Source organism: Protopterus annectens, chromosome 11.part0, assembly GCF_019279795.1.
Source record: "Protopterus annectens isolate FY-2018-M chromosome 11.part0, PAN1.0, whole genome shotgun sequence".
Classification (NCBI taxonomy): domain Eukaryota; kingdom Metazoa; phylum Chordata; order Ceratodontiformes; family Protopteridae; genus Protopterus; species Protopterus annectens.
In genome coordinates, this window is record NC_056745.1 from 1,431,498,501 (window position 1) to 1,431,525,447 (window position 26,947).

Here is a 26,947-nt window from a genome sequence, read left to right on the forward strand (position 1 = left end):
AACACTGATTCCTCCTAAGGGGCTATCAGAATCCACCACCTTTTTGTTTCAGGAGCTTTAGGATGTCTCCAAAGGAGATGTCTTCAGGTGAAAATTTACTCCTCCCCTTCACCAAAATAGGTGTTTCCTCTTACACAGTCTTTTCTGAGAGAATTCCTCAGTGGGGTGTTCTGGGAAAGTATCAGAAAAGATGAAGATGTCATGAGGGACTGACTGGCTTGGCTGTCACTGCAGAATGGATGGATGAGCCTCAGACAGAGCAAAGAACCAGAGTAAGCAAAGTGGTCTAATCCGAGGGGGCAGGGATGTCCCTTCTCCAGACAAAGACAAACCCTCTCCACAACCTCAAAGGCAGGATGCCTAGGAGAAACAGAAGTTGATGGCAAAGGAGCTGGTATTTGACGAACCGTCGGCTCCTGCAACCCTAGCAGCACTCCACGCGAGGAGGGAGTCGGACCTGAGCTGTCCAATGCTGAAGCCCAGAGGGGAAGATATGGATCTGAGAGCTTTAGAGTCGACCCCAATGCCAACCCCCCCTGGATCCAGTGTCAACGCTTAGGTTCCGAGGGTCTTCTGTGTGAGAAAGGCTCGGGGCTGGACAAATCAGGTAAGTCACCAGAGTTGAATAACAGACTATCTTTGGATCCAATGAAGACACCCCCAAAGGTTTTGGATCTGAGAGCTCCAAAAGAGTGGGTCAGATATGAGGAGATGTTAAGGGGGAAGTGGAAGGAGGACAGCTCATGGATCTGGTTGGGGTCAGAAGTAGGTGTACCCACATTTGGATTTATGCTCTAAGAAATTTCCTCATTATCCTATCCACATCAGCTTCTGGAAGATCTAAGAGAAGATGTAGAGGACGGAGGTCTGTAATGCCAAAGGGGAGATCCCACCAAGAAAGGTGAAAGGTGCCCCAAAGTACCTGGATCTGGTAGAAGTGGAATAGTTCAGATCCAAGGAACCTTAGATTTTGAAGTAAATGTATCCGAAGTAGTTGGATCCAATTTTTTGTGCATTTTAGAAGGAGAATCCAGTGAAGAAGCAGATGAGGATGAGTGGTCCAGGGACCTCTTATGCAACCCCTTTTCCTTGGTCACTGAATCTGGCTTCCTCTCACAAGGATTTCTGGTAGGGGGTTGAGCCTCAGCTACTGAAGTAGAAGAGGAAGAAGGAAGGAGGCCTCTCAACACTAATTTATTTCTAAAGTCAGTAATAGCTCTGGAATTAAATCCACAGAAGATTGAACTACCCACATCTATGTGCACAGGTCATAAACAATAAACACATTCCCTGTGGGCATCCGAGTGGGGAAGCTTATCCCCACAGGTAACAATATTTTTAAATCCAGTTGGCATATCAGCCATTGCTATCGAAGAAAGACAACTGCCTAAAGATCCTAAGGACAGAGAAAAAAAATTTTGGACAAAGAAACACAGGGAAATAAAAAGAAATTAAGAAAGATGAGAAAAGAACTAACAACAATGGTAGAAAGAGAGTACTCAAAAGAGTGATCTTAAAGGAAGAAAAGGAGTACCAAAGATGGTACTTAAAAGAGGTACCAAGAAAATGGTGGCTAATAAGTGTAGTGAGACTGCAAAGAAAGATTAAGTACAGGAGGTAGGACAATAAGAAAAACATATTAGAAAATTCTAAATGAATAACTCATTAAAAAAAGCTAAATAAATTTCCAAACTGACAGGATCTGCATCTGAAGCTGAATGCGGGCAAACAAGATCTGAGGTATAAACATGAAGTAATGGTCCCAAGAAGCAAATGCTGCACTGATGTTAAAATATGCAATAAAACAAACAACAAACACGAAACAGCAGTGGAGCAGACCAAGGCAGGACAACACCATAAAATCCAATGTAATTCAGTGAATTGCAAAAAACGATTTATTGTTAGCAAAACACAACTCAGACTGGTAAGCGCTTTCACCATATAGGCTTCCTCAGCCCATACAAAAGTTAAAACAGAGCATCACCTTGTAAAGGTATGCTCAGTTGGAATCAATTAAGTAATAAGTAATTAAATGATTAAACCTACTCAGAACATTTCAAATTACCTAAAAAAGTAAAAAAACATATCTAAAAAATATATGTAGAAAATACATATGCAACAAATGTACATAGACTTTAAAACAACTTGTAAAAAAGGACCTAAGAGAGGTATATACATAAATTGAATCAATGCATTAAACACTCAATGCTCGAGATTTCAGGGCAGGTTTTAAAGGGACTTTGTCATTAAGTCCCAACCCCTGATCAGCCCTTAACCTTATAATCCACCTAGCTTCCCTTCCTTCAGTTACTGCCCTAATATCACCTCCACGGGGACTTTGTGTAGTAACCTCAATCACTAAAAACTTGTGCAGGTCCCATAAGTGCTACATGCTTAGAAAGTGTATTAGTTACTGACTGAATTCTGAAGGAATATAAATGCTCACGTACTATCTCGCTAAACATTCTGTCAGTCTTGCCCACATATTATGATCTACAGGTTGAACAGTGAGCTAGGTAAACAACATGTTGAGTCGAACAAGTTGCTGCTACACGAAATCTGTATCTAAACCCAATGGTAGGATGTATGAAAAAAGCATTCATATCTATATAATCACAATAATTGCAGTGACCACAAGGGACAGTAGAGCAAAATCTTGGTCGGTTACTCTATCCATATAGCTCTTGGGGTAACATAACATCCTTTTCAAGTTATATCAATTCTTATACAGAAACGTGGGTGTCCCCCCTATAACTTGCTTGATTCTGGAGTCTACAGTTAGAACACACCAATGTCTCCTAATAATGTCTCTGATCCTATTAATATCTTGATTGTAAAAGACAGGAACTTTAATATCATTCCTAGCTACAACCCTCTCCTCTCTCTGAGCAGCTCGTCCTTTCTCTGAGAAGTAGGGTCGGGCTACATTCCTCCTAAGCTGGGGTTTCTCTTCCAATGTTCCATCAATCTCTTCACTTCTATAACCCCTAGCCAAAAGTCTCCCTTTTAAACTTGAAAGCTCCGAATGAAAACCTTCTTCAGAGACGTTTAACCTTGATGCACGCATAGCCTGTCCTTTGATAACATTCCTAAAAACATAACTGGGGTGCGTGCTATGTCTATGCACTAGAGTAATTTTATAGCATGGTTTCCTATATACCCTCATATTAACCATACTTTTACCTAACCTTTCAACAGAGACATCCAAATAACTGATTTTAGTTTCAGAAAAATCAATGGTAAATTTTAAATAATTTGTTAGCCCATTGAGCTCAGCATGAAAATTCTATATTTGTCTTATGTCCTCAGTCCAGATGAAAAAAGGTTGTCAACAAAACACCTATAAAATGGGATGTAACTAACAAGTCTTACAATTTGAACATATGCTCTTCCTCCAACATAGCCATAAACATGTTGGCGTAGCTATTGGCACATGAGGTGTTCAACCCCTATTCACGGTAATCCCGAATGGGGAAGGTGTTGACTACATACATAGGTACTGCAGCCACGGTGGTACAGTGGTAGCATTGTTGCCTCACAGCAAGAGGATCTCCTGTTCAATTCTCGTCTGGAATGCCTTCTGTGTGGAGTCTGCATGTTCTCCCCACGGTTGAGTGGCCTCCGAAAGACATGCATAAATGAGCATGCCTTCGCTGAAGGTTGGGTGTCAGGCTGGCAACTCGGCACCATAAAAATGCACTGCCAATCATTAGCGGACCGGAGTTCCACTGTGGCGACCCCTAACCGGGAAAAGCCGAAAATACAAACAACAACAACTTACTGAAAATATGGTGACCTTAGTGAATAATCTTTTATGCTCACTTTTAGAGGCTGTTTTAGAGAACAACATCTTTGTGTTTGATGACTGTATATACTTGCAGAAAGATGGCATAGCTATGAGCACCTCGTGTGTCAATAGCTATGCTAGCATGTTTATGGCTACGTGGGAGGAACAGCATATGTTAAAAATTGCAAGACTTTGTTAGTTACATCTCATTTTATAGGCGTTTTGACAACCTTTTTTTCATCAGGACTGAGGACGTAAGACAACTACAGAATTTTCATGCTGAGCTCAATGGGCTAACAAATTATTTAAAATTTACCATTGATTTTTCTGAAATTAAAATCAGTTATTTGGATGTCTCTGTTGAAAGGTTAGGTAATGGTATGGTTAATACGAGGGCATATAGGAAACCATGCTATAGAATTACTCTAGTGCATAGACATAGCACGCACCCCAGTTGTGTTTTTAGGAATGTTATCAAAGGACAGGCTATGCATGCATCAAGGTTAAACATCTCTGAAGAAGGTTTTCATTAGGAGCTTTCAAGTTTAAAATGGAGACTTTTGGTTAGGGGTTATAGAAATTAAGAGATTGCCGGAACACTGGATGAGCTTAGGAGTAATGTAGCCCGACCCTACTTCTCAGAGAAAAGACTAGCTGCTCAGAGAGAGAAGAGGGCTGTAGCTAGGAAGTTCCTTCCTTTTACACCCAAGATATTAATAGGATCAGAGACATTATTTAGAGACAATGGTGTGTTCTAACTGTAGACTCCAGAATCAAGCAAGTTATCGGGGAGACACCCACTTTTCTGTATAAGAATAGATATAACTTGAAAAGGATGTCATGTTACCCCAAGTGTGATATGGATAGAGTAACTGACCAAGTCTTTTGCTCTACTGTCCCTTGTGATCACTGCAATTATTGTGATCATTTAGATATGAATGTTTTTTTCATACATCCTACCACTGGGTTTAGAGACACATATTTCGTGTAGCAGCAACTTGCTCGACTCAATATGTTGTTTACCTAGCTCACTGTTCAACCTGTAGATCATAATGGGTCTATATTGAATTAGCAAAAGCTTAGAAAAGCAAACGCTAATTCATTGATCCCTTTTAAGCGAAAGCTTAAAATCTCAAACACCCAGAACAGCGATTTCTTTCCCTGGGAAAAAAAATTGCTGTTCCGAGAAACACACACACAACACAAGCACACCAAAAAAACAGCAATCCACACACATGCACTTAAAATCCTACATCTAGCCTACACTAAACTGTACATACACTACTATCTATTCACTTACCTTAACCCAAACCCTAACCCCTAAGGTCCGTCACTATCGCACCCACTCCCTAACCCTAACTCACCTACCCCGCCCTAACACTAATGTCTGTCACTATCGCACACTCACCTCACCCGCGCCCCTAACCCTAACTCACCTAACTCTAACATCCGCACAATCGCACACTTACCTGAACCCGACCTGTAACTTTCCACCACAGTGCTGAAAATAGCGAAGCCACAGAAACGGCCAACTGAATTCTTTCCCTAGGAAAAAATTCGGTGTTCTGCAGCTTCGCTATTTTCAGAGTTCGCTGTTTTGGGGTCAATATTAGAACGTTTGATGTTGTAAAACTTCGACGTTCTAATATAGACCCGATCATAATATGTGGGCAAGACTGACAGGATGTTTAGAGATAGAATTCACGAGCATTTATATTCCATCAGAATTCAGTCAGTAACTAATGCACTTTCTAAGCATGTTGCACTTATGGGACCTGCATATGTTTTTAAGTTTTTAGTGATTGAGGTTACTACACCAAGTTCCCGTAGAGGTGATATTACGACAGTAACTGAAAGAAGGGAAGCTAGGTGGATTATAAGGTTAAGGGCTGATCAGGGGGTTGGGACTTAATGACAAAGTCCCTTTAAAAACCTGCCCTGAAATCTTGAGCATTGAGTGTTAAATAATGCAATGATTCAGTTTATGTATATACCTCTCTTAAGCACTTTTTTACAAGTTGTTTCAAAGTCTATGTACATGTGTTGCACATGTACTTTATACATATATTTTTACATATGTTTTTTAGGCCATTTGAAATGTTGTTTTAAGTAGGTTTAATCATTTAGTTACTTAATTACTTAATTGATTCCAACTGAGCATACCTTTATAAGGTGATACTCTGTTTTAACTTTTGTACAGTCTGAGGAAGCCTATATAGTGAAGGCACTTACCAGTCTGAATTGTGTTTTGCTGACAATAAATTGTTTTTTTTCCATTCACTGGATTACAATGGATTTTATGGTATTGTCCTGCCTTGGTCTGCTCCAATGCTGTTTCGTGTTTGTTGCTTGTTTTACAAGATCTCAGGTATGTTAGGTTGGCAGGGCATTACAGGTAAAAGGAGGTGCTTCAGAGTTTTTGGATCCAATGATCTGGTAGAAGCAGCCAAGTCAGATCAGAGTCTCAGATCAGAACCCAACAGTTGAGGAATGAATGAAAAGGACAACATCAGATACAATAGTAGTAGTAGTAATAATAATAATAATAATAATAATAATAATAATAATAATAATAATAATAATAGTAATAGTAATAATAATAATAATAATAATAATAATGATAATAATAATAATAATAATAATAATAGTAATAATAATAATAATAATAATAATAGTAATAATAATAATAGTAATAATAATAATAATAATAATAATAATAATAGTAATAATAATAATAGTAATAATAATAATAATAGTAATAATAATAATAGTAATAATAATAATAATAGTAATAATAATAATAATAATAATAATAATAATAATAATAATAATAATAATAATAATAATAATAATAACAATAGTAATACTATGGGGAGAAAACCCGAATATGTAAACCTCTACCCATGAAGCTGTGGCAATGAGGGGAGAGGATACAGTTAGGGGCATAAGAAGATTCAATTAGGATGGCAGATTTTTTTCAAACTTTTTTTTCTGAGGAAAGGTATCAACATTGGCACTGAGTGTAAAACTCTAGCTGTCAGTCTCAGTGAAATGTTTCCAAGGTAGCAGAGTCATGCTTCACTGATTTGTCTTTACTGAGACTGATCTGATATTACTGGTGCAAATTAATATTCAAATGAGAACAATTGAAATACATACATTTACTTATTTGCATATATGGGATTAGGGAGGCACAGTGGCACATCAATTACTTCTGCTGCCTTAGAGTTCCTAGTTCTCCAGTTTGTTTCCTGGCTGTGGAGCCTTCTATGCTCCCTGTGTCATGGAGTGCTCCATCTTCCTCTCACATCTCAAACTACAGTGTGCTTCTAAGAATTAAGGAATCAGACAATGAGTAGGACTTATTTAAGCCCTTTCATTTTCAGGAACTGAGTTTCACACAACATAGAGATACATCACCCCAGCCCCCCACCCCAATGCCATCTGTTAAACCTTCTCATTCAATGTGCTTTTTTATCCTTTATCATGTAGCTCTCCATCTTCTGAAGGATCCCTAAAGCCACTTCAAACTTCAATGGCCCAGAGCGGAGGGATAATAGATGTTTTATGATGCTGTAACACAAACCTAATAGTGGAACATCAGATGCTGTCAAGAAGACAGTCCTGGAGGCGGAGCCTCGATGGCCAACTGAGAGCAGTGAATTCTGAGAGCTCCATAAACTAGTATAATAATATATGAAATGTGGTGGCAAGTGACACTAGAAGCAAGTAAACATCCAGGTCTAAATGAACATGTGTCTATTTTACCCCTTTTAAAATTAAAGGCAGCTAAACTATGAATGTCAGTTTAGTTGTAATATAATGTTGTACCAACAGATGGAGCTATTGTGCTATAAAATGTATTTTCCTTAATAATGAATAATTATATTATAAATATAAGATTTTAGAAATATAATTAAGTATTTATGTATTTATTTATTATTCAATAGTATTTTTAATTATTTATAAGAACATGAAGATGTATAAATTATTTTATTTATTTTATTATAAATATGGAAAGAAGAACTTATGAATATTTATGAGCCCAGAATGTGAATTGATTTGTGCATTCAAACTTAACTGAAGCTTTTCTATTGGATTATTAGTTTTGTTAGAGGTATATAAATAAGTGTGTTAAATTAGTACTACCATCTGATGAAGTCCAGTGAATGTGACGAAAACGCGATTTATTGTGGAAGAGCGTTAATTTGGAAGTGTTTTGTGCGTGTTTGGTGACATTAAAAGTTTATTTTAACTTTTTGGAGATCTTCCTTCCTGTGACTGCACTCCTTTTGGTATTATTGGTGTTTTTTGGAGAGCTGCCGCTTTTTGTATTTAATATATGAAATGTAATACTTTCAAGTTTAAAACATCAGAAATTTACAGATAAACTACTAAACTACATAAATATCAATTTTGGTGGAGATATACAAAAATTTTCCTGTCAAGTAACTTGGAGATATATTGAGTCACTGAATATAACACTCAAGGAATTGTCATCCAGATGCTGCTTTGAAAAAAGAACTGTAGTTGATGACATCTACCTTAGAGGAACTATCTTTGAAGATGGATGGCTTTAAAAATGACTTAGAAAACCTCAAATTAAATTCTCAGAAACAGACTGATACTCTTAAGGAACTACTATAGCAACACCATACAAAAATAACAAATATAGAGACTTCTCTAAATGATACTGAAGGGAGACTCAAAGAGGAAGAATTCCAAAAAGAATTTCTGCTTAAACAGAATACATGGCTGTTTAACAAAACAGATGACTGGAAAGGAGAAACAACATAAGGATCTTTGGTCTGCCTGAAAACACTGAAGGAGAAGACATTATTTCATTCTTAACAACCTGGATTCCTGAATTTTTAGACTTGAAAGAGGGACTTTCATTTGGAATTGAAAGGCCGCATAGAGCACTGAAAAAACCTGCTTCTAACTCAACAAATACTCCACCTAGATCCATAGTTATAACATTTCTTTCATTTCTGGACAAGGAACTAGTACTAAAATCTGCTAGGAGAAAATCACCCTTAAAATACAATCAAAGCCTGACAAGGTTTAACAATGACTATTCTTCCAGAATACTAGAACAACGGAAAAAAGTCTGGACAATAACAAAACTTTTGAAACAAAACAACATTAAAGCACAGCTGGCCTTTCCAGCCAAGATAGAAATACTTTTTGCCAATGAGATGAGAAGCTTTAATGACTTAGAAGCTACTATATTCATCAAAAACAACATAGTGTCTTCTTCTTTCGGCTTTTTCCCAATTAGGGGTCGCCACAGCGGATTACTTGTCCACTCATGATTGGCAGTGGAGTTTTACAGTGTCGAGTTGCCAGCCCGGCACCCAAACTTCCACAGAAGGCACACACATGCACATACTCACACCTGGAGCCAATTCAAAGTGTCCAATCCACCTACAGCATGTCTTTGGGATGTGGGAGGAAACCGGAGCACCCGGAGGAATTCCACGCGACCACAAAGAGGACATGCAGACTCCACACAGAAGGCACCCCAGCCGAGGATCGAACCAGAGAACTTCTTGCTGTGAGGTGGCAACGCTAAACACTGCACCACTGTGGCCGCCCAAATCAACAACATAGTGTCTATCCCAGAAGAAATGGAATGGATGGCCCCTACTCTTAAAAGAATAAAAGAAACAAATCCTTGGACTGATGCTAGAAAGAAGAAACAAAAAACTGATTCCAAGACAGCTGTCCCAAAAAAAAAATAACTCTTACAACTACATCTCTCAAATTATCAACTGATATGGTACATCACCTGTCATCTGTTTTTATTTTTTTAAAAAGGAGGGTTTCTTAAACAACTGAGAAACAGTAATGATTTATTCAGAATGTTCAAAGAGTCAAATAATTCTTCACAAACAAAGGTAGGTCAAGATGGGTTACTATTTACATTATATATAAGCCAAACAAAGCAACATATAATACAAACATAGAAGTTTATGTTACCCTGCTTGAACTCAGTGAATACTTATCTTGTTAATTTTTCATTGATTTTACTTACAATAATTTAAGTAATTAATTAACTAATTCAACAAGTTACCATTCATCAGAGTTCAGTCTCAAATGTAACAAATTAACATCATATATAACATCAGTAACAGTAGAGTGTTTTGAAAAAAAATGCTGTCATGGAGACTAATGCCTTCTTCAGTTAAAGTATGATTTAGAAATGTCATGTATATCCTGGTTAAATAATAGTAACAAGCTCTTAGTACAAATGTCATCATTATTCTGTCTAAATATAGTTAATATCAATTATGGCAGGTATCATAGTTGCGAGTGCTGTTTCATCAATCCTGATATGGTGTGCGTGGATGCAGCCGTGTCTGGCAGCTAGTACAAATGTCATTATTATTCTGTCTAAACAAAGTTTAACATACCAGTCACCCTTGGAGTCCCACAGGGATCTATATTAAGTCCCATCCTATTCTCCATAGTCATTAATAACCTGTACAAAGTCATCCTTGATGCAACTTGTATTCAGTACGCAGATGACTCAACCCTAATCTGCTCTGCCACCTCCCCCACAGATATACAATCCTTGTCCCAAATCACTTTCAACAAAGTAAAGAACTGTCTCACTGGTCGCCAACTACTATTAAACCCAAATAAAACCAAACTATTACTCTTCTCCCCCACTCGCAAGGTCCCCTCACCACCTCTCACCATAATATCTAACAATGGTACCATAATTTCCCCAGAACCTAGTACTAGACTACTGGGAGTGATCATAGACAACAACCTCAAGCTTGATGCTCACATAGACAAAACTATTAAAACAGTTAATAAAAAATTAGGCTCTTTATACAGGATTAAACCATTCCTAACCCCATCTGCTAGAATAAGAAGTTATGTACCTACCATAACGTTCCATGTTAGTTGTCTTCTTCTCGCCTTCTTTCTTGCTGGATGGGTTCGGAGCCGATCCTCGGCTCCGACTCGGCCAATACTAAAGCTCGAGAGCTAATTCCACCGGCTCGAGGCTCCCCTATATCCCACAATGCTAGACGGTAACTACTCAGATCTCATTTGATAGCTATACCAAGCAATCCTAGTCTCCAAAGAATGGAGTAGGGTAACCCACCTCAAACAGTCTGCGTAAGAAAAGGCAGACATCAGTAAAGATAGAAGAGGTGGGAGAAATGTGGGAGTAACAAATTTCAGAAGAAGAAACAAAAAAGAATTCCGGTCGGTCTGTCCAGGCTTGGGGGAAGGAGGGAGGGACGCAAGAAAGAAGGCAAGAAGAAGACAACTAACATGGAACGTTATGGTAGGTACATAACTTCTTAATGTTAAGTTGTCAATCTCGCCTTCATTCTTGCTGGATGGGACCGCGTCCCTAGCACCTTATCCCGGGTGGCCTATCGGAACAGACTCTTGAGAACAGTGGAACCAAAATTGGCACGGCTTCTGGAAACCATGTCCAATTTGTAATGTGAAATGAATGTATGAGGAGAAGCCCAGGTGGCTGCTGCACAAATTGAATCTACTGGCAACCTGTCCTGAAAGGCTATGGATGTAGCTAATGCCCTAGTTGAATGAGCTCTAGGTCTTGAGGGTAGTTTTTGATGTCTGATCTCATAGATGAAAGTAATTGTAGACGTGAGCCATCTAGAAAGAGATACTTTAGTGACTGGAAGGCCCAACCTACCTTCTGCATATGACAGAAACAATTGATCAGATTTTCTGAGTTGTTTAGTCCTGTCTAAGTAATATCTCAGTTGGCGATGAACATCCAAAAAATGCAGCTTTTGCTCTGACCTATTTGAATAGTTAGGGAAAAAAACGGGGAGATCAATAATTTGGTTTAGGTTAATTTGAGAAGAAATTTTAGGTAAAAAGGATGGATTAGTCCGGAGGGATACCCTGTCTTTGTGAAAAACTAAGTAGGGAGGACGACTGCACAGAGCATGGAGTTCAGATACTCTTTTCGCTGAAGTTATAGCTACCAGAAAAAGTGTCTTCCAAGAAAGCAATTTCAGAGAACATGAAGCCGCTGGTTGAAGGGGAAGAATTAAAGATGCCAGAACCAAGTTCAAATCCCATTGAGGCGGAGGGTCTTTGATTGGAGGTTTGAGAAGAAATACACCTCTTAAGAAGGCTTTACAAAGTTTGTGAGCCATGATGCTGGATTCTGAGACACCAACATGAAAATTTGATATGGCAGCCAATTGAACTCTAATGGTTGATGCAGAAGATCCTAAATGAAAGAGTTCTGCTAGAAAGTCTAAAATAGACTGGTAGGTGCAGTAAAGGGATCTATGTTTTTCGATGATGCCCAAAGGGAAAAACGTTTCCATTTGCTAGTATAAATCTTCCGGGTAGAGGATTTATGAGAGGCTATCAAGATATCTCGGACCGAGCGAGATATTGAGGGAAGCCTGGCTAAGGTTGGAATTGGAGAAACCATGCTGTGAGGTTTAGAGAAGACAGAGATTGGTGCAGCTGACCCGATTGATGGGTAATCAGATCTGGTACTGGGTCCAGATGCCAAGGCTGCTCCAAAAGGTAACGATGAAGAAAAGGGAACCATATCTGTCGAGACCAGTAAGGGGCAATGAGGATCATTGTCACTCTCAAGGCGATGGCTTTCTGAATTAGTTGAGGTATCAGTGGAAAGGGGGGAAAGGCATACAGAAGTCCCCGGGGCCAATCGTGGACTAGAGCGTCTCTGGTGGGATGGCCTGGTAACGGGAAGAGAGTGAAGAAGTCTTGACACTTGCTGTTTTGGGAGTAGCAAAAGATCGCAGCAAGGTTGGCCCCATCTTAGGAATACTTCTTCTAGAACTGATTTCTTTAGAGACCACTCGTGTGGCATGAGAATTGCTCTGCTCAACTTGTCTGCAATGACGTTGGATTTCCCGGGAATATGCGTTGCTATCAGAAAACGCTGAGAAGAGATCGCCCATTGCCAAAGTCTGAGTGCTTCTCGACATAAAGGGTATGATCTGGTTCCGCCTTGTTTGTTGATGTACCACACCACGGACATGTTGTCCGTTTGAATTGCAATAGTCCCTTTGGGAAGAGAGTCGTGAAAGGCTTGCAATGCTAAAAGCACTGCTCTCATCTCTAAGACATTTATGTGCAAGTGGCACTCGAAGGGTTGCCACATGCCCTGGACTGTCCTGCCCTGATAATGCCCCCCCCCACCCGATCAGGGAGGCATCTGTTGTCAACGTGGCAACTGGGAGTGAAGGGTCTTCCTTGGAGAAGTTGAGGTGACGTGACCCACCAAGACAGTTGATTCTTGCATACTTGAGTTATCAGTATGGTATGGGACATCGGGAGTTGTTGAAAGGACCACTGGGTAAAGAGCATCCATTGGAGGATCCTCATGTAAAGGCGAGCTAAGGGGAGAAGGGGAATAGCTGCTGCCATGAGTCCTAGTACCTTCAATACCAGTCTGGCTTTGACTTTGACAAATTGTAAGAGAAGGGATACTTGGTTCCGGATGTCTAACACCCTCTGCTCTGTGAGTCTGGCTGAAAGGGTCTGTGTATCCAATGTGGCGCCTATAAAAGTAATAGACTGACAAGGCGACAAGGCAGATTTTTTGAAATTTATTGAAATGCCTAGAGCTTGACAGGTTTGAATGGTGAAATCCCTGGATAGGAGAAGCTGATGTCTGGTGGTGGCAGTAAGGAGCCAATCGTCCAGATATGGAAACACCTGGAATCCCTGGCGTCTCAAGTGAGCCGTGACCACTGCCATGCATTTGGTGAACACCTGGGGGGCTGTAGTGAGACCAAAGGGCAGGGCCCTGAATTGGTAGTGACTGGCTCCCAGCCTGAAGCGGAGATATCTCCTGGAGCATCGGTTCATTTTGATGTGGTAGTACGCATCCTAAAGATCTATCGAGCACATCCAATTGTCCTGACCCAAGAAGGGTAGAATGGACTGTAGCGTGACCATCCGGAATTTTGTTTTCTTGACAAACTTGTTTAAGTAGCTGAGATCCAGTATGGGTCTCCAGTCCCCTGTTTTTTTTGGTACCAAAAAGAATTTGGAGTAGATTCCGGATCCTTGCTGGTCTGCCGGGACAGATTGGATGACTCTTTTTGATAGCAGCTTTGAAATTTCTAATGCTGCTTGTTCCCTTAGACCGGGTGGAACATCTGGAAGGGATCTTTTTGGTTGGGTTGGAATGTGAATGAAGGGAATTTTGTAACCCTCGGATATGATCGACTGTACCCATTTGTCTTGAGTTAGGGAAAGCCAGGCTTTTGGGTACAGTGATAATCTTCCCCCGACTGCCTCCGAAGGCGGACAGCCAGGCAGCCCCTCAGGGGTGCTGAAAGGGTTTGTCAGAGAACATCTCTCTGCTACCCTGGTTTTGCGGACCTCCTCTGCCTCTGGGGCGGCGTCTATTATTATTGCCCCCTCTGCCTCTAGAGGGGAATCGGCCTTGCGTCAGATGAGACTCCCTGGGATTGTTTTCGAACCACATCTTTCCTCCCTTTGACCTTTGGGATAGGGTCTAGAAGGGTAGAAAAATGGACTCCTACGGCAGAGAGAGTCTTACCTTCCACCTCGCACCTGGTCAATGTATCCTTCACCTGTGGACCAAACAATGATGATCCATCAAAGGGAGAATTGGTGAAGGACGCCTTGAAAGGGTCCAAAGTTGCATAGCCGCATCCAGGCGTGCCTCGTAAGGCAACCCCTGTGCCTGCGGCTCTACTCGCTCCATCTGCTGCGTATGAGACCAGCCGCATGGAGGAGTTAACAATAGAATTTAGGGTTGCCAACTGGGAGTTCATTGTGTCTTTGAACCCCTCAGCTGTAGGATCCTTCATCAGTTCACCCATATCCTTGAGTAAATCTCTTTGGAGACGGGTGAAGTGGCATAAGTAGTTCAGCGACCGCATTGAAAAGGTCGCTGACGAGAACATCCGCTTGCCATACCTGTCCATGGTCCTAGATTCTTTATTAGGAGGATGGACAGGAACCGAAGGATCAGCTAACTCCTTCTTTGTGGCTGCAGCCACCACCATGGCATCAACAGGGACACCTTTGGATAAAAACTGTTTGTCTTTGGGGGCAGTAATAAATTTGGATGGTCTCCTCGGGGTGGGTTCCACTGAGTCAGGAGCCGTCCAAGCCTTCCTTGCCACCACTTCCATAAGGGGGTCAAAGGGAGGGGACACCCAGGAGGTAGAAGGGCGAGAACCAAACGCCTCAAGATACACTGACTCATCCTCCGAAGGATTAAGGGCTGGCCTATTTCCCCTCTGTTTGAGGATTTCAAGGATGTCCGCAAAGGAGACATCCTCAGTGGGGGATCGAGGGGACCCTTCGGATTCCTCTAAGTCAGTGTCAGAGGTGATAGACTCAGGGGAGTCAATGTGCTTCCTCTTGCACTGCCTCTTCCTAGGGGGATCTCCTGCAGGGTCAGGAGAGACCTCGGAAGAGGAGGAAATTCCCAATGGGGAATCTTGAGGAGTTGGTTCTCTGTGGTGTGAGACAAGGGGGTGAGTAGAAATCACCGCAGGCACTGTAGATGGAGGGGCTGAAGGAGCTGACTGTGGGGCAGAACCTGGTTCTAGCACGCTCCGCATGACCTCGAAGGCACCCCTGTCAGGCAAGGCCCGAGGCCCTCGCTCCGAAGAGACAAGGACCCCTCCCGGCACCGACAGAGACGGCTCCAAAGCCGATGTCGGAGCCGAACTCACCAGCGCCGAAGCCCCGAGAGGGAGAGTGGGGTCGGACAAGGGTCTGATGCCACTCGCCCCCTCGGAGCCGACGAGGGAAGCTCGGCGCCGAGATCCCTCCAAAGAGGAGATCGGGGCAGACGACGGAGCCGAAATGGAAGGTATCGGATCCGACGCACCAACAGTCATGGCTCCAACAAGCCTTGGCTCCGAACTCGAAGGAGTCGGAGGAGGAATGTAATCTGGAACGGGAATAGCCACTGACTGGTGAGTCGGGCTATGGAGCATTTGGGCCAGTGCCTCGGACTTAAGAAGTCTACTCACCACCCTCTGCAAATCATGGTCTGACAACCTGGAAGACCGAGAGGAATGGGTTTTGTGACTCCGCTCCGAAAGGAGAGGGGATCCTGGCGCCGAGTGCACAGATCCGATGGAGGGGGACCTGGACCTCTTTTTGGAAAGTGGCTCCGATAATGGTATCGGAGCCAATGAAGACTATCAGCCTCGGCTCCAGCCGGAGCCGAGGTAACGGTATGAGGCTTAAGAACATCGGCTCCGGCGGAGCCGATGTCGGCTTGCCGACTTCTCAACAGTCGACTCAAGAGCAGGAGTCGACTGCTTTGAAGTTTTGAAGGCTTCCCGACCCAGACTGAGTCGGGGCCTTCAGGCTTTAACAAGCCCCAAGATGAGCTTGTTCTTGCGTTCCTGCAGGACTCGAGGGCTGAAACCATGGCAGACAGCACATGAGTCCTGCAGGTGCACAGGTCCCAGGCAATACACACAAGAAGTGTGACCGTCTGTCAGAGACATTTTCTGACAGCACGAGTCACACTTCTTGAAGCCTGAGACCTTATCCTTAGACATTAAGGTAATAGAGGCTGTACACAAACACACAAAACAGACACTCTATACAGAAAAAATTAAAGTTATGTAGCAAAAACACATACACACAAACCCCTACAACACTAATTTGAAAGGGACTGGGGTGAGGGAAGGGCCGAAGGCCTAGAACAACAATAAGAGGGGTAGGGAATCGAAAATTAGGGTCGATAAAACTAAAAATTAGAACTAACTATAGAAATATTTCTAACTAAAAGAAAGGGGGTAATTAGTAATACCTAAAAGGTAAAAACTTCACTAACCTGCCTGAGCCGGTAGAAAATGCACCTCGTCAGCTACAGCGGCAAACGAGATCTGGGTAGTTACCGCCTAGCATTGTGGGATATAAGGGAGCCTCGAGCCGGTGGAATTAGCTCTCGAGCTTTAGTATTGGCCGAGTCGGAGCCGAGGATCGGCTCCGAACCCATCCAGCAAGAATGAAGGCGAGATTGAAAACTTAACATCTGTTATTACCCATACACATCTGCTATCGACCCTTCTTTATACCTCACCCATCTTCGTAAACCTAAGCAAATCAAACCTCAATAAATTTACTATGTGCTACAATAACATTGCCAGATTTGCCACAAGATCAGCTTATAGAACCCATAACTGCCTTAACCTTCAAGTTAAATATTATTACCCCCTACAGTAACCTAAAATCCCTTTGCTCTTCCAGAAAATTGCTAGTGAAAACTGTTAAAACCAACAATTCAGCTGGTGAATCACTATTCTCCAACTCTGCCGGTAAAAACTGGAACCTACCTTCTTGCTGAACTCACCACTGACCCCTCCTTATCCCAATTCAAAAAATCCCTTAGGAAATACCTACAAATGTAGTGGCTTTGTCCCTGTACAAATCGTGACTAACCCCCACTCAAACATAATTCATAAATGAGAACCTCATTACAAGAATACAACTCTTGACTCTCTGTTTAAAATTCTGTGTATCACTCACATACTGGAAAGATTTAAAGTTAACACTACACCATGTATGATAACCACCTTAGTATATGTGTTTTCCTTTTTCAGATAAAATCTTTAGCTATTTCTTTCTCAGCTACTTGCTTGTATATTAGGATGAGACATTTGGTGTTTTGGCCTGGATTCAGGGGAAGGGGGTGGATAAAACTGTGATTTGGGATATTTTGGCAGAGAACAGTTTGTTTATACATCTGCCGAGTGACAGGTGGGAAGGCTGGAAGAATGTGTTATCTCTTGTTGCGGCGATCTTTTTGATCTGTTTGCTCTCTGTTCTGTTCCTGGCTGCTGCCTCGCTGAAAGGGAGGTAATTTAGGCTTGAAGAAGCAGTGGTGCATCGCGACCCTCTTGTATGCAGTACACAGACACAATAACAGAAACAGATGCTCTCAGGCTGCTATGGTAACGGAGACAGAGTAACAATAATGCTTAACGGCTCTGAGGAGCCTCCGAGATAATTCTCGGCAATGAAATTTTAAATAAATAAATACATATATATATATATATATATATATATATATATATATATATATATATATAAAATAAAAGGGCTGTTTCAAACCACATGTACACATAGTGATGGTCTCCCAACACTTCGTTTAGCTCATTAAGTTGATTATTGATAAAAATAAATAAATAATAATAATAAGCGCAATTTTGTATTTAAAAAGTATTTGGTCCAAACACATTAAGGACTTACATAAGAGTGGAAGTCTGAGTTATTGTGAAAGACTAAGAGCACTTGGTCTTGTGCAGTACCCTTTGCAGTGATCTGGGAGGTGAACTTGCTCGGATGTGTTGGGCATATGGGGATAGCTGATTCTAGGGGTGTTTGGGGTTGCTGGGAAGTGCTACAGAGTCATCAGATTTCCTTCTGTGGGAATGGGAATCATTTCATCTTGTAGATACTTTCAAATGTAAAGAAGAAAAATCTTTGTTGTTTTCCCATCAAGATCACAGATGTGGTACACAAACTAGAATAGATAAAATATTTGCTGCCCATGACTTACACTCTAAAATCATTCATTTCTCAGTCACTCCCTGCCCCTTTTCAGACCACAATTTATTGATACTAAAACTTCAAAATGGGTACAAACCATTAATCTTTAACTCCAGAATTCCAGCATATATAGCTACAATTAAAGAGTTCAAACACTGGTTATTATCTGAATTACAGTTCTTCTTAGATATAAATTACACCACAGATATAAATAAAATAACGATATGGGACTCATTAAAAGCTTACATATATGGTAAAACCCTAACTTGGAATAAAAAAAAAAATCAGAAAATGGGATTCTGAATTATTAGATCTACAATCCAAACTTTTGTCCGTAAAAGCTGAAAAAAATCAAACTCATTTGGAGATGAAAAAGAAAGTAGAGGTATTAAACAATAAATACAACAAAATTCTAACACATAAAACTAGTTAACTTTAGAAAAACTAAAAATTAATACCTTGGCCACTTCTCCCAAATATTGACATAATTTATCCACAACAATCAAAATACAAAAGCTAAAAACATTAAAAGTATAGTCCATTAAAAGAAAGGGAAAATGTCTCAGATATAGGTGACATTCTTGATGCCTATAGAAATCACTATATGGAACATTTCCACAAAGAAAATATACATATCAATCAATTAAATCTAAATGAAAAATGTTCTAATATAAAAAATACCAGACAAATTAAAACTAGATTATTAAAGCACCCATATCCTACAAAGAAATTACAGATACAATAAAAGAGGGTAAAAATAATAAAGCTCCAGGTACAGATGGGCATAATTATGGAAATATATACACTTTTTCCTTCAAAGATACTATCCCTCTTTCATAAAACTCTGTTAGAAATTCAGTCATAAGCTTTAATACCACCCTCTTGGAGATATTCCTTAATCACACCAATCCTAAAGGAAAACAAATCCCCAAACCACTGTACCTCATATAGACCTATATAATTACTAAATAATGACTCTAAGATATTTATGACAATATTAACTAACAGAATGAAAATACCACTATCCAAAACAATAAATAATGATCAAACTGGATTTATATATCATAGACACACACATGACAATATTAAAAGGATAATTTCTCTTATAGATTATGTTAATAAAGGAAATAAAAAAACACTCATAATTGGCTTAGATATAGAGAAAGCCTTTGATTCCCTAAATTGGGACTATTTATTCAAAATCCTAATGCTATTTGAATTTCCTGCATCCTTTGTTCATCTCCTAAAGAATATATATACAAATAATTTAGCATATGCCAAGTTAGGTCCTTTTACCTCTGAATCTATACATACAACAAAAGGCACTAAACAAGGATGTCACATGTCACCGAATCTATTTGCTCTGGCTATTGAAATATTGGCAGATTTAATTTGAAACAATGTAAAAATCAAAGGAATAGATGTTTATGAACAATACAATTCTAAAGTAATGCTATTTGATGATGACATACTACTAACATTATCTAATACAAAAGAGATGTAAGAAGAATTAGATATATTAATTGACAAATTTCACATGACTTCAGGACTCCATTTCAATAAATCAAAATCAAAATTTTTATTTTTAAATTAAAAAAAAGAACTGCAAACTAATGGGGATCACATCATAGGGAAACAAGAATCTACCTTAAAATATCTAGAAATTGAGTTATGCAAGGATAATAATGAATTAGTCTAAAAAATACAATAATATCATCAATACAGTTAAAATCTCTGTGGGAAAATGGAGCAAAATAATATTAACATTTGAAGATAGACTACAGTTAATAAAAATGTTTTTACTGCCCAAGATCCTATATATATCCTTGGCAATACAACTGTTACCAGAAAGGAATATACTTAAAGAAATAAATTCATGCCTAATAAAATTGTTATGGTTTCCCAGCTTTAATACATCATATCAGACCACAGAAACAGGGAGGATTAAACTTTCCTGATACAGAAACATATATAAAAGCATCAATATCTAAAACAATCTCAGACTGGATAAGTCCAAATTACTCTTGCAAACTGGAAAGAATTACTAACTGTAATATCAATAAATGAATTTGATTTACAAAAAAAATTTCAAATAACAGATAAAAACTATTTCCCATGGCACATATTATATATTAGTATGCAATATAACATAACTAAACCCACCAAAACTCGTATGATTAATTATTACATTGATTCATTTAGGAAAATTATTAATGCAAATATAGATTTAAAAATCTGGTTTAATCTTTTAACACCATTTATAGTCACAAAAAACTTTCCACATAAAATATAGAGATAAATTATTAATTCCTGGGAACAGAAATGATTTGTTTGTTGGCTCCAATGTAACAAAGAACTAAAAGTTCTAGATATGCAAGTAATAAAAACAACATATAAAATTCCACAACAGGACTAACTTTACAGAGTATTCTGCAATATTCGCAAGATTTAAGTAGCATAATTAACAATTCTTCATTTAAAGAAATACCTAAATTTACAAAATACATATATGAAATTATATATAATGACTTTGACATGGGAAATAGTATTTCAAAATTTTACAAAACATTGATAAACTACAAAACAACACCCAAAACCTCATATTGGAAATATATAACAGAAGGACACTCAATACAGTTAACTGAAGATATTAAAACAAATATCTTATTATCGATAAAATATACATCCTTTACACAATAATGGAAAGTGTTTAATTGGAAATGCTTGCACAGAGCATTCTTAACCCCAGACAGAATTGTAAAATGAGTTCTTCCATAAAAGGAATATGTTGGAGATGTGAGCAAGTACACAATGCAGATTGGAACCACATTTTCTTTGACTGTGTTAAAATTAAGCCATTCTGGAATGGTATTAATAACTTTCTACAAGCTTTATGTAATGAATCATTTTATTTAACTAAAGCTCATGTTTTATTAAATGTGAATGAAGGTCCTCATTTGAAGTGGTCAAACATGCATCTAGTATGGACTATCCTTGCAATTTCATGGAAGTGTATAACAAGAAGATGGAATACAAACACAATATCAAATTTGGAAGACTTCTATAGCCTACTGAAGACCACAGCATTATTGGAAATTAAAATTAAAGAACTAAGAATTTATCCAAAGCCATTTATTAACAACCCTTGGGGAAAAGTCTTATCATTGATTGACACTATACAATAATTGATCAGGCACTCTGATAATGGATTGGACATATTTATAAAGTAACTTCACACATTAAAATCTGTTATAGCATCAGGCTAATGTAAATGGTGTACATAGTTATTTAAGATGTTATGTATAACTACTACGGAATTCATTCCACGGTATTTGAAAAATAAAAAAAAAAATTAAGAAAAAAAAAAAAAGACAGTCCTAACATAAATATGCCCAAAATAAGTTAATACAGTGAGGGGGAGATACCAAATGCTACCATAACCATCAGCTAATATGGATGCCTGCCTGTACAGATGATTTCTACTAGAGATCAGATGGAGATGGATTTAAAAATTATTCGTCAAGGAAAAGCTGCCTACATACATTTCATTTTGTTGTCTCTGGTTTCTGATAAACCAGATATATCAAGTAACTCAAACTGATATTTAAAGTGAAAACCTTTCTATGTGCTCCTCTGAGACAGATACAGTTCATGATATACATTTGAAACAATCATCACTGTTTCCTTTTCATTACTAACCTCTGTATTTTTACTCATCATTTTCTTGTTTTCTTCTTCTATTTCCTTTTGTCTGCGTAAATGGTTGTTTAGGATCTCATCCTGCAGAGCTCGAGCACTACGTTCTTGAGTGAGCGACCTCTGAGCTTCATTCCGTTCCTCTTCAATCTAAAACAGAGAAGGCTTTATAAATTATATGAAATTACATCTGGGCAAAATAGCAGCAGTTAAACATATACAAAACAGAAAACATACACAGAAAAAGTACACTTCTATGAGATGTTCCCCATAACAACAGAATTTCAAGGAATATATTTATGCAGAAATCACTTTATCATTAGGATTACTCATCTTGTAAATCAACAGTGGGCACCACTAAATTTGTTTAGCAGCCCTTATCACTATATACAGGCCAACATCTGTCAGATAATGGTGTGCATAACACAGCTGGCCTTACATCAGTAACCTTTTACTGACTAGCACACTTTCAATTCTTCCTAAAGAGAAATGTGAAGGGTGCATAAAAAAAGAAGTTATGTACTCACCATAACGTTCCATCTGAGTGAGTAACTTCATTTGTCTGCAACCTGTGGGTATCGGATCCGTCCTCGGATCCGAGCCGGCAGCTTTACCTAGCTAAAGATCTGAGCTCCTAGCTCCTCCCCTACCCATAATCCCCTGCTACACATCCCCCATCCTCAGATCGAGTTTGCCTATAAGGACTCCACAAGACCTTCAAAAGAGGCCAGTAACCTACTGCCTAACACAATGGACAATCCTCTCCTTTGTTAAGAAGCACGAAACTGGTTAGGGGGAATGGAGGGGGGGTCAGTTGCAGACAAATGAAGTTACCCACTCAGATGGAACGTTATGGTGAGTACATAACTTCTTTATCTGAAGTGGTTAACTTCATTTGGTCTGCAACGTGTGGGACAGAGTCCCCAGCTACCTAGAAACCTTGGGCGGCCCTCAAGGAAGAAAATTCCGGAGCACCGCGGAGCCAAAGGAAGCCCTACTCCTGGAAATCATATCCAATTTATAATGGGAAATAAATGTATGAGAGGAGGACCAAGTAGCTGCTGAACAAATGTCGTCTATAAGGACTATAGACCAGAACGCTGCAGAGGTAGCTATGGATCGGGTTGAATGAGCATGGATTCCCAAAGGTACCAGTTTGTTCGAAACTAAACAGGCTTGAATGATGCATTGTGAAATCCAGTTGGCTAATGTCACTTTGGTAATAGGCTTACCTAAAGAAGACTTGGCAAAGGACACAAACAATTGGTCAGATTTACGGTTAGTCGCTGTCCTGTGCAAATAAAAATGCAGTTGTCTATGCACATCCAATTTGTGTAGTGTGTATTCCCCTTTGTTCTGGAAATTGGGAAAAAACACTGGCAGATTAATAGACTGATTAATATTCGACTCAGAGGCTACTTTAGGGAGGAAGGAAGGATTAGCCCTGAGAGGAAACTCTGTCCTTACGAAATATTAGATAAGGGGGTTTCATACAGAGGGCTTGAAGCTCAGACACTCTCCTGGCCGAAGTTAGCTGCAACCAGGAAGGCTGTTTTCCAAGATAAAAATTTCAACTGAGCCGACGCGGCCGGTTCGAAAGGAGGGCCCGTCAAACCCTGTAGGACCAGTGTTAAGTCCCATGGTGGGACCGCAGACTTAACTGGTAGTTTTAACAGAAAAGCACCTTTTAAAAAGGTTTTGCAAATCCTGGTGGAAGCCAGTGATCCTACATCATCCCCCACATGAAAATGAGAGATGACTGCCAACTGTACTTTAACCGTAGATGCTCTGGCTCCCTGATGAAAGATATGAGACAGAAATTCAAGAATCGTCGGGATAGGGACAGTAAAAGGGTCCAAGCCTCTGTCTTTGGCCCAAATGGAAAAATGTTTCCATTTACTACCGTAGATTTTTCTGGTAGAAGGTTTGTGTGTTGCTACCAGAATGGCTTTCACTGGTGACGAGATGCCGGGAGTCCTTGCTATCAGCGGAACTGGATCAACCAAGCCGTGAGCTTGAGGTCACCCAGGTTTGGGGGTTGTAATCCCACAGGATGAGAAATTAGATCTGGAATGGGATCTAAGATCCAAGGAGGAACTACACTGTGAGACCGCATGTAAGGGAACCAGATCCAGAGAGGCCAGAATGGGGCTATGAGGATTATCTTGCTCCCCAACCGATGGGCTTTCTGCAGGAACTTCGTCATGAGCGGAAGCAGGGGATAAGCATAAAGGAGACCGGGGGGCCAAGCATGAACCAGAGCGTCTCTGGGGTTCTCCTCTATTGGGGGAATTAGAGCGAAATACTCGCTGCACTTCGTGTTTGATGGAGAAGCAAAAAGATTGCAGCAAGGTAGACCCCATTTGAGGAAGATCTGTTTCGCTACTAACGGGTTTAGAGACCACTCATACGGTGTGAGGATCAAGCGACTTAGCTTGTCTGCTAGGATGTTGGTCCGGCCCGGGATGTGCATTGCTACCAGAAAGCGGTTGGTGGAGATCGCTCATTCCCAAACTCTCATGGTCTCTCGGCAAAAGGGATAAGATCTGGTTCCACCCTGTTTGTTGATGTACCAGACTACAGCCATGTTGTCTGAATTGCAATAGTTCCCGGAGGAAGAAGGTCTTGTAGGGCTTGCACCGCCCTCATCTCCAGGACACTGATATGCAGAACGGTCTCTGAGGAAGCCCATGTGCCTTCGACGGTTCTGCCCATAGCATGCCCCCCCACCCGAGGCGAGAAGCGTCCATGGTCAACGTGGCTTGGGGCTGAGGCATGATGAACAGTCTCCCCTCTCGCAGCTCCTGAGAGTGTAGCCACCAGAGAAGGGAGTCCTTGCAAACCCTGCTCAAGGGAATCGGGGTGTTCAAGGAGTGCAGAAAAAGTGACCATTGGACCTGAAGAGTCCATTGAAGGATTCTCATGCGCAGCCGCGCAAAGGGAGATAGACCGATGGCCGCCTCCATGGAGCCCAAAGCTCTCAGGACTAATTCCGCAGGTGGGGCTGGGGACAGGAGAATTGCCAAAACATGAAGAGACAAACTGCGCAACCTGTCTGTTGTTAGAAAGGCCTTGGAATGGCAAGTATATATTTTGGCCCCTATAAATTCCAGAACCTGCACAGGATGAAGGAATGATTTTTGAAGGTTTACAGTAATACCTAGATGCTGAGTAAGAGCCTGGGTATCATCCCTGGCCAAGCAGAGCTGATGCCTGGTGGAGGCAGTGAGGAGCCAGTCGTCCAGGTACGGAAAGACCCGAATGCCCTGAAGTCTCAGGTGGGCTGCGACCACTGCCATGACCTTGGTGAACACCCTGGGGGCTGAGATGAGGCCGAACAGAAGAGCCCTGAACTGAAAGTGACTGGCTCCCAGCCGAAAGCGGAGGAACCTCCTGGATTGTGTGTCCATCAGAATGTGGTAGTACGCATCCTTGAGGTCTATGGAGCACATCCAGTTGTTCTCGCGTACGAAGGGGAGAATAGATTGAAGAGTGACCACCCGGAATTTCTCTTTGGGAAAGAACAGATTTAGAGATGAGAGGTCTAGTATAGGCCTCAGTTCCTCCATCTTCTTTGTCACTAAAAAGAACCTGGAGTAATTTCCCAATCCGGACTGGCATGGGGGGACATGCGGGATGGCTCTTTTTTCTAATAGCTTCGAAATTTCCGAAGCTGCCGCCTCCCTTTGATCAGGTGGGACATCAGGGAGGCGTTTCATAGGAGGGGGAAGACTCAGAAAAGGAATGGAATAACCTCTGGATATAATTCAGAGCACCCACCGGTCCATAGTAATAGACTCCCAAGTTTGGAGGTGCTCCAACAGATGCCCCCCGACTGCCTCCAGAGAGGGACAGCCGGGTAAACCCACAGGGCTGTTGCGCGGGCCTCTCTGAGAAAGGTTCTTGGGACCCGAGATTCCTCGGCCCCCCTCTGCCTCTGGGCCGGCGTCCACCTTGTCCTCCTCTGCCTCTGAAGGACGAGGGATCTGAAGCGGGACCGGACTGCTGTGATTTCCGGAACCACATCTTCTTTTGTTTCCTCTGGTTCCTCGAGAAGGACCGTTGGGGATTAGAGAAGCAGATCCCGATGGCAGACGTCTTCCCGTCCATCTCGCTTTGGACCAGCTTGTCACGGACGGTCTTGCCAAAGAGCGTAGAACCGTCAAAGGACGCGTTAGTGAAGGACACCTTGAAGGGTTCTGCGAAACCGCAAAGGCGGAGCCAGGCATGGCACCGCAGAGTGATGCCTGCTCCGCTGGCTCTAGCTGCTCACTCCGTGGCATGGGAGAGTAGCCGCATAGATGTGTTATTAATAGATTTCAGAGTGGCCATGCGAGTCGAGAAGGTGCGTTTGTCCCCGGCCACCATGGACTCCGGGGAGGCTCCAGCATATTCCTTAATCAAGTCTAGCTGGAGTCTGATAACGTGTGCCATATAGTGCAGCGCCCTCACAGAGAAGGTAGCTGAAGCAAACATCCACTTTCCAATGCGGTCCAATGTCCGAGATTCCTTATCTGGAGGGAGAACCAAGGAACTCTCCTGCGCTAGTTCCTTCTTGGTGGCAGCCGCCACCACCATGGCATCCACTGGAGAACCTTTAGACAAAGCCAGCCTATCAGAATGGGGGCTAAGTATCTTGTCTGGCCTTCTGGGAATTGGCTCCACGGTGTCCGGCTCCTTCCAAGCCCTGGTGGTAATCAAGTCCACCAGGGGGTCAGCCAGGGGGACACCCAAGAAGTAGATGGGCCTGCATCGAACGCATCCAGAAACACAGACTCATGTGAGGAAGGTTTTTGGGCAGACCACCCTCCTCTGATTCGCAGCATTTCCATGATGTCTCCAAAGGAGACATCCTCAGGGGGTGACCTTGGGGAACCTTCCCCTTCCCCCAAATCTGTGTCCTCTATGAGGGACTCA

At 41.1% G+C, this 26,947-nt stretch overlaps 1 protein-coding gene across 7 annotated transcripts in view; it reads right to left on the bottom strand.

Moving 5' to 3' along the window:
• Window positions 1-26,947, bottom strand: part of LOC122815888 (ankyrin repeat domain-containing protein 26-like) — a 2,190,206-nt gene that overhangs the window by 920,702 nt on the left and 1,242,557 nt on the right. For all 7 annotated transcript variants that reach the window (XM_044088730.1, XM_044088728.1, XM_044088731.1 and 4 more), the window contains one exon: window positions 22,034-22,180. In XM_044088730.1, the coding sequence (XP_043944665.1) occupies window positions 22,034-22,180 (147 nt within the window). The remainder of the gene's footprint in view (window positions 1-22,033; window positions 22,181-26,947) is intronic.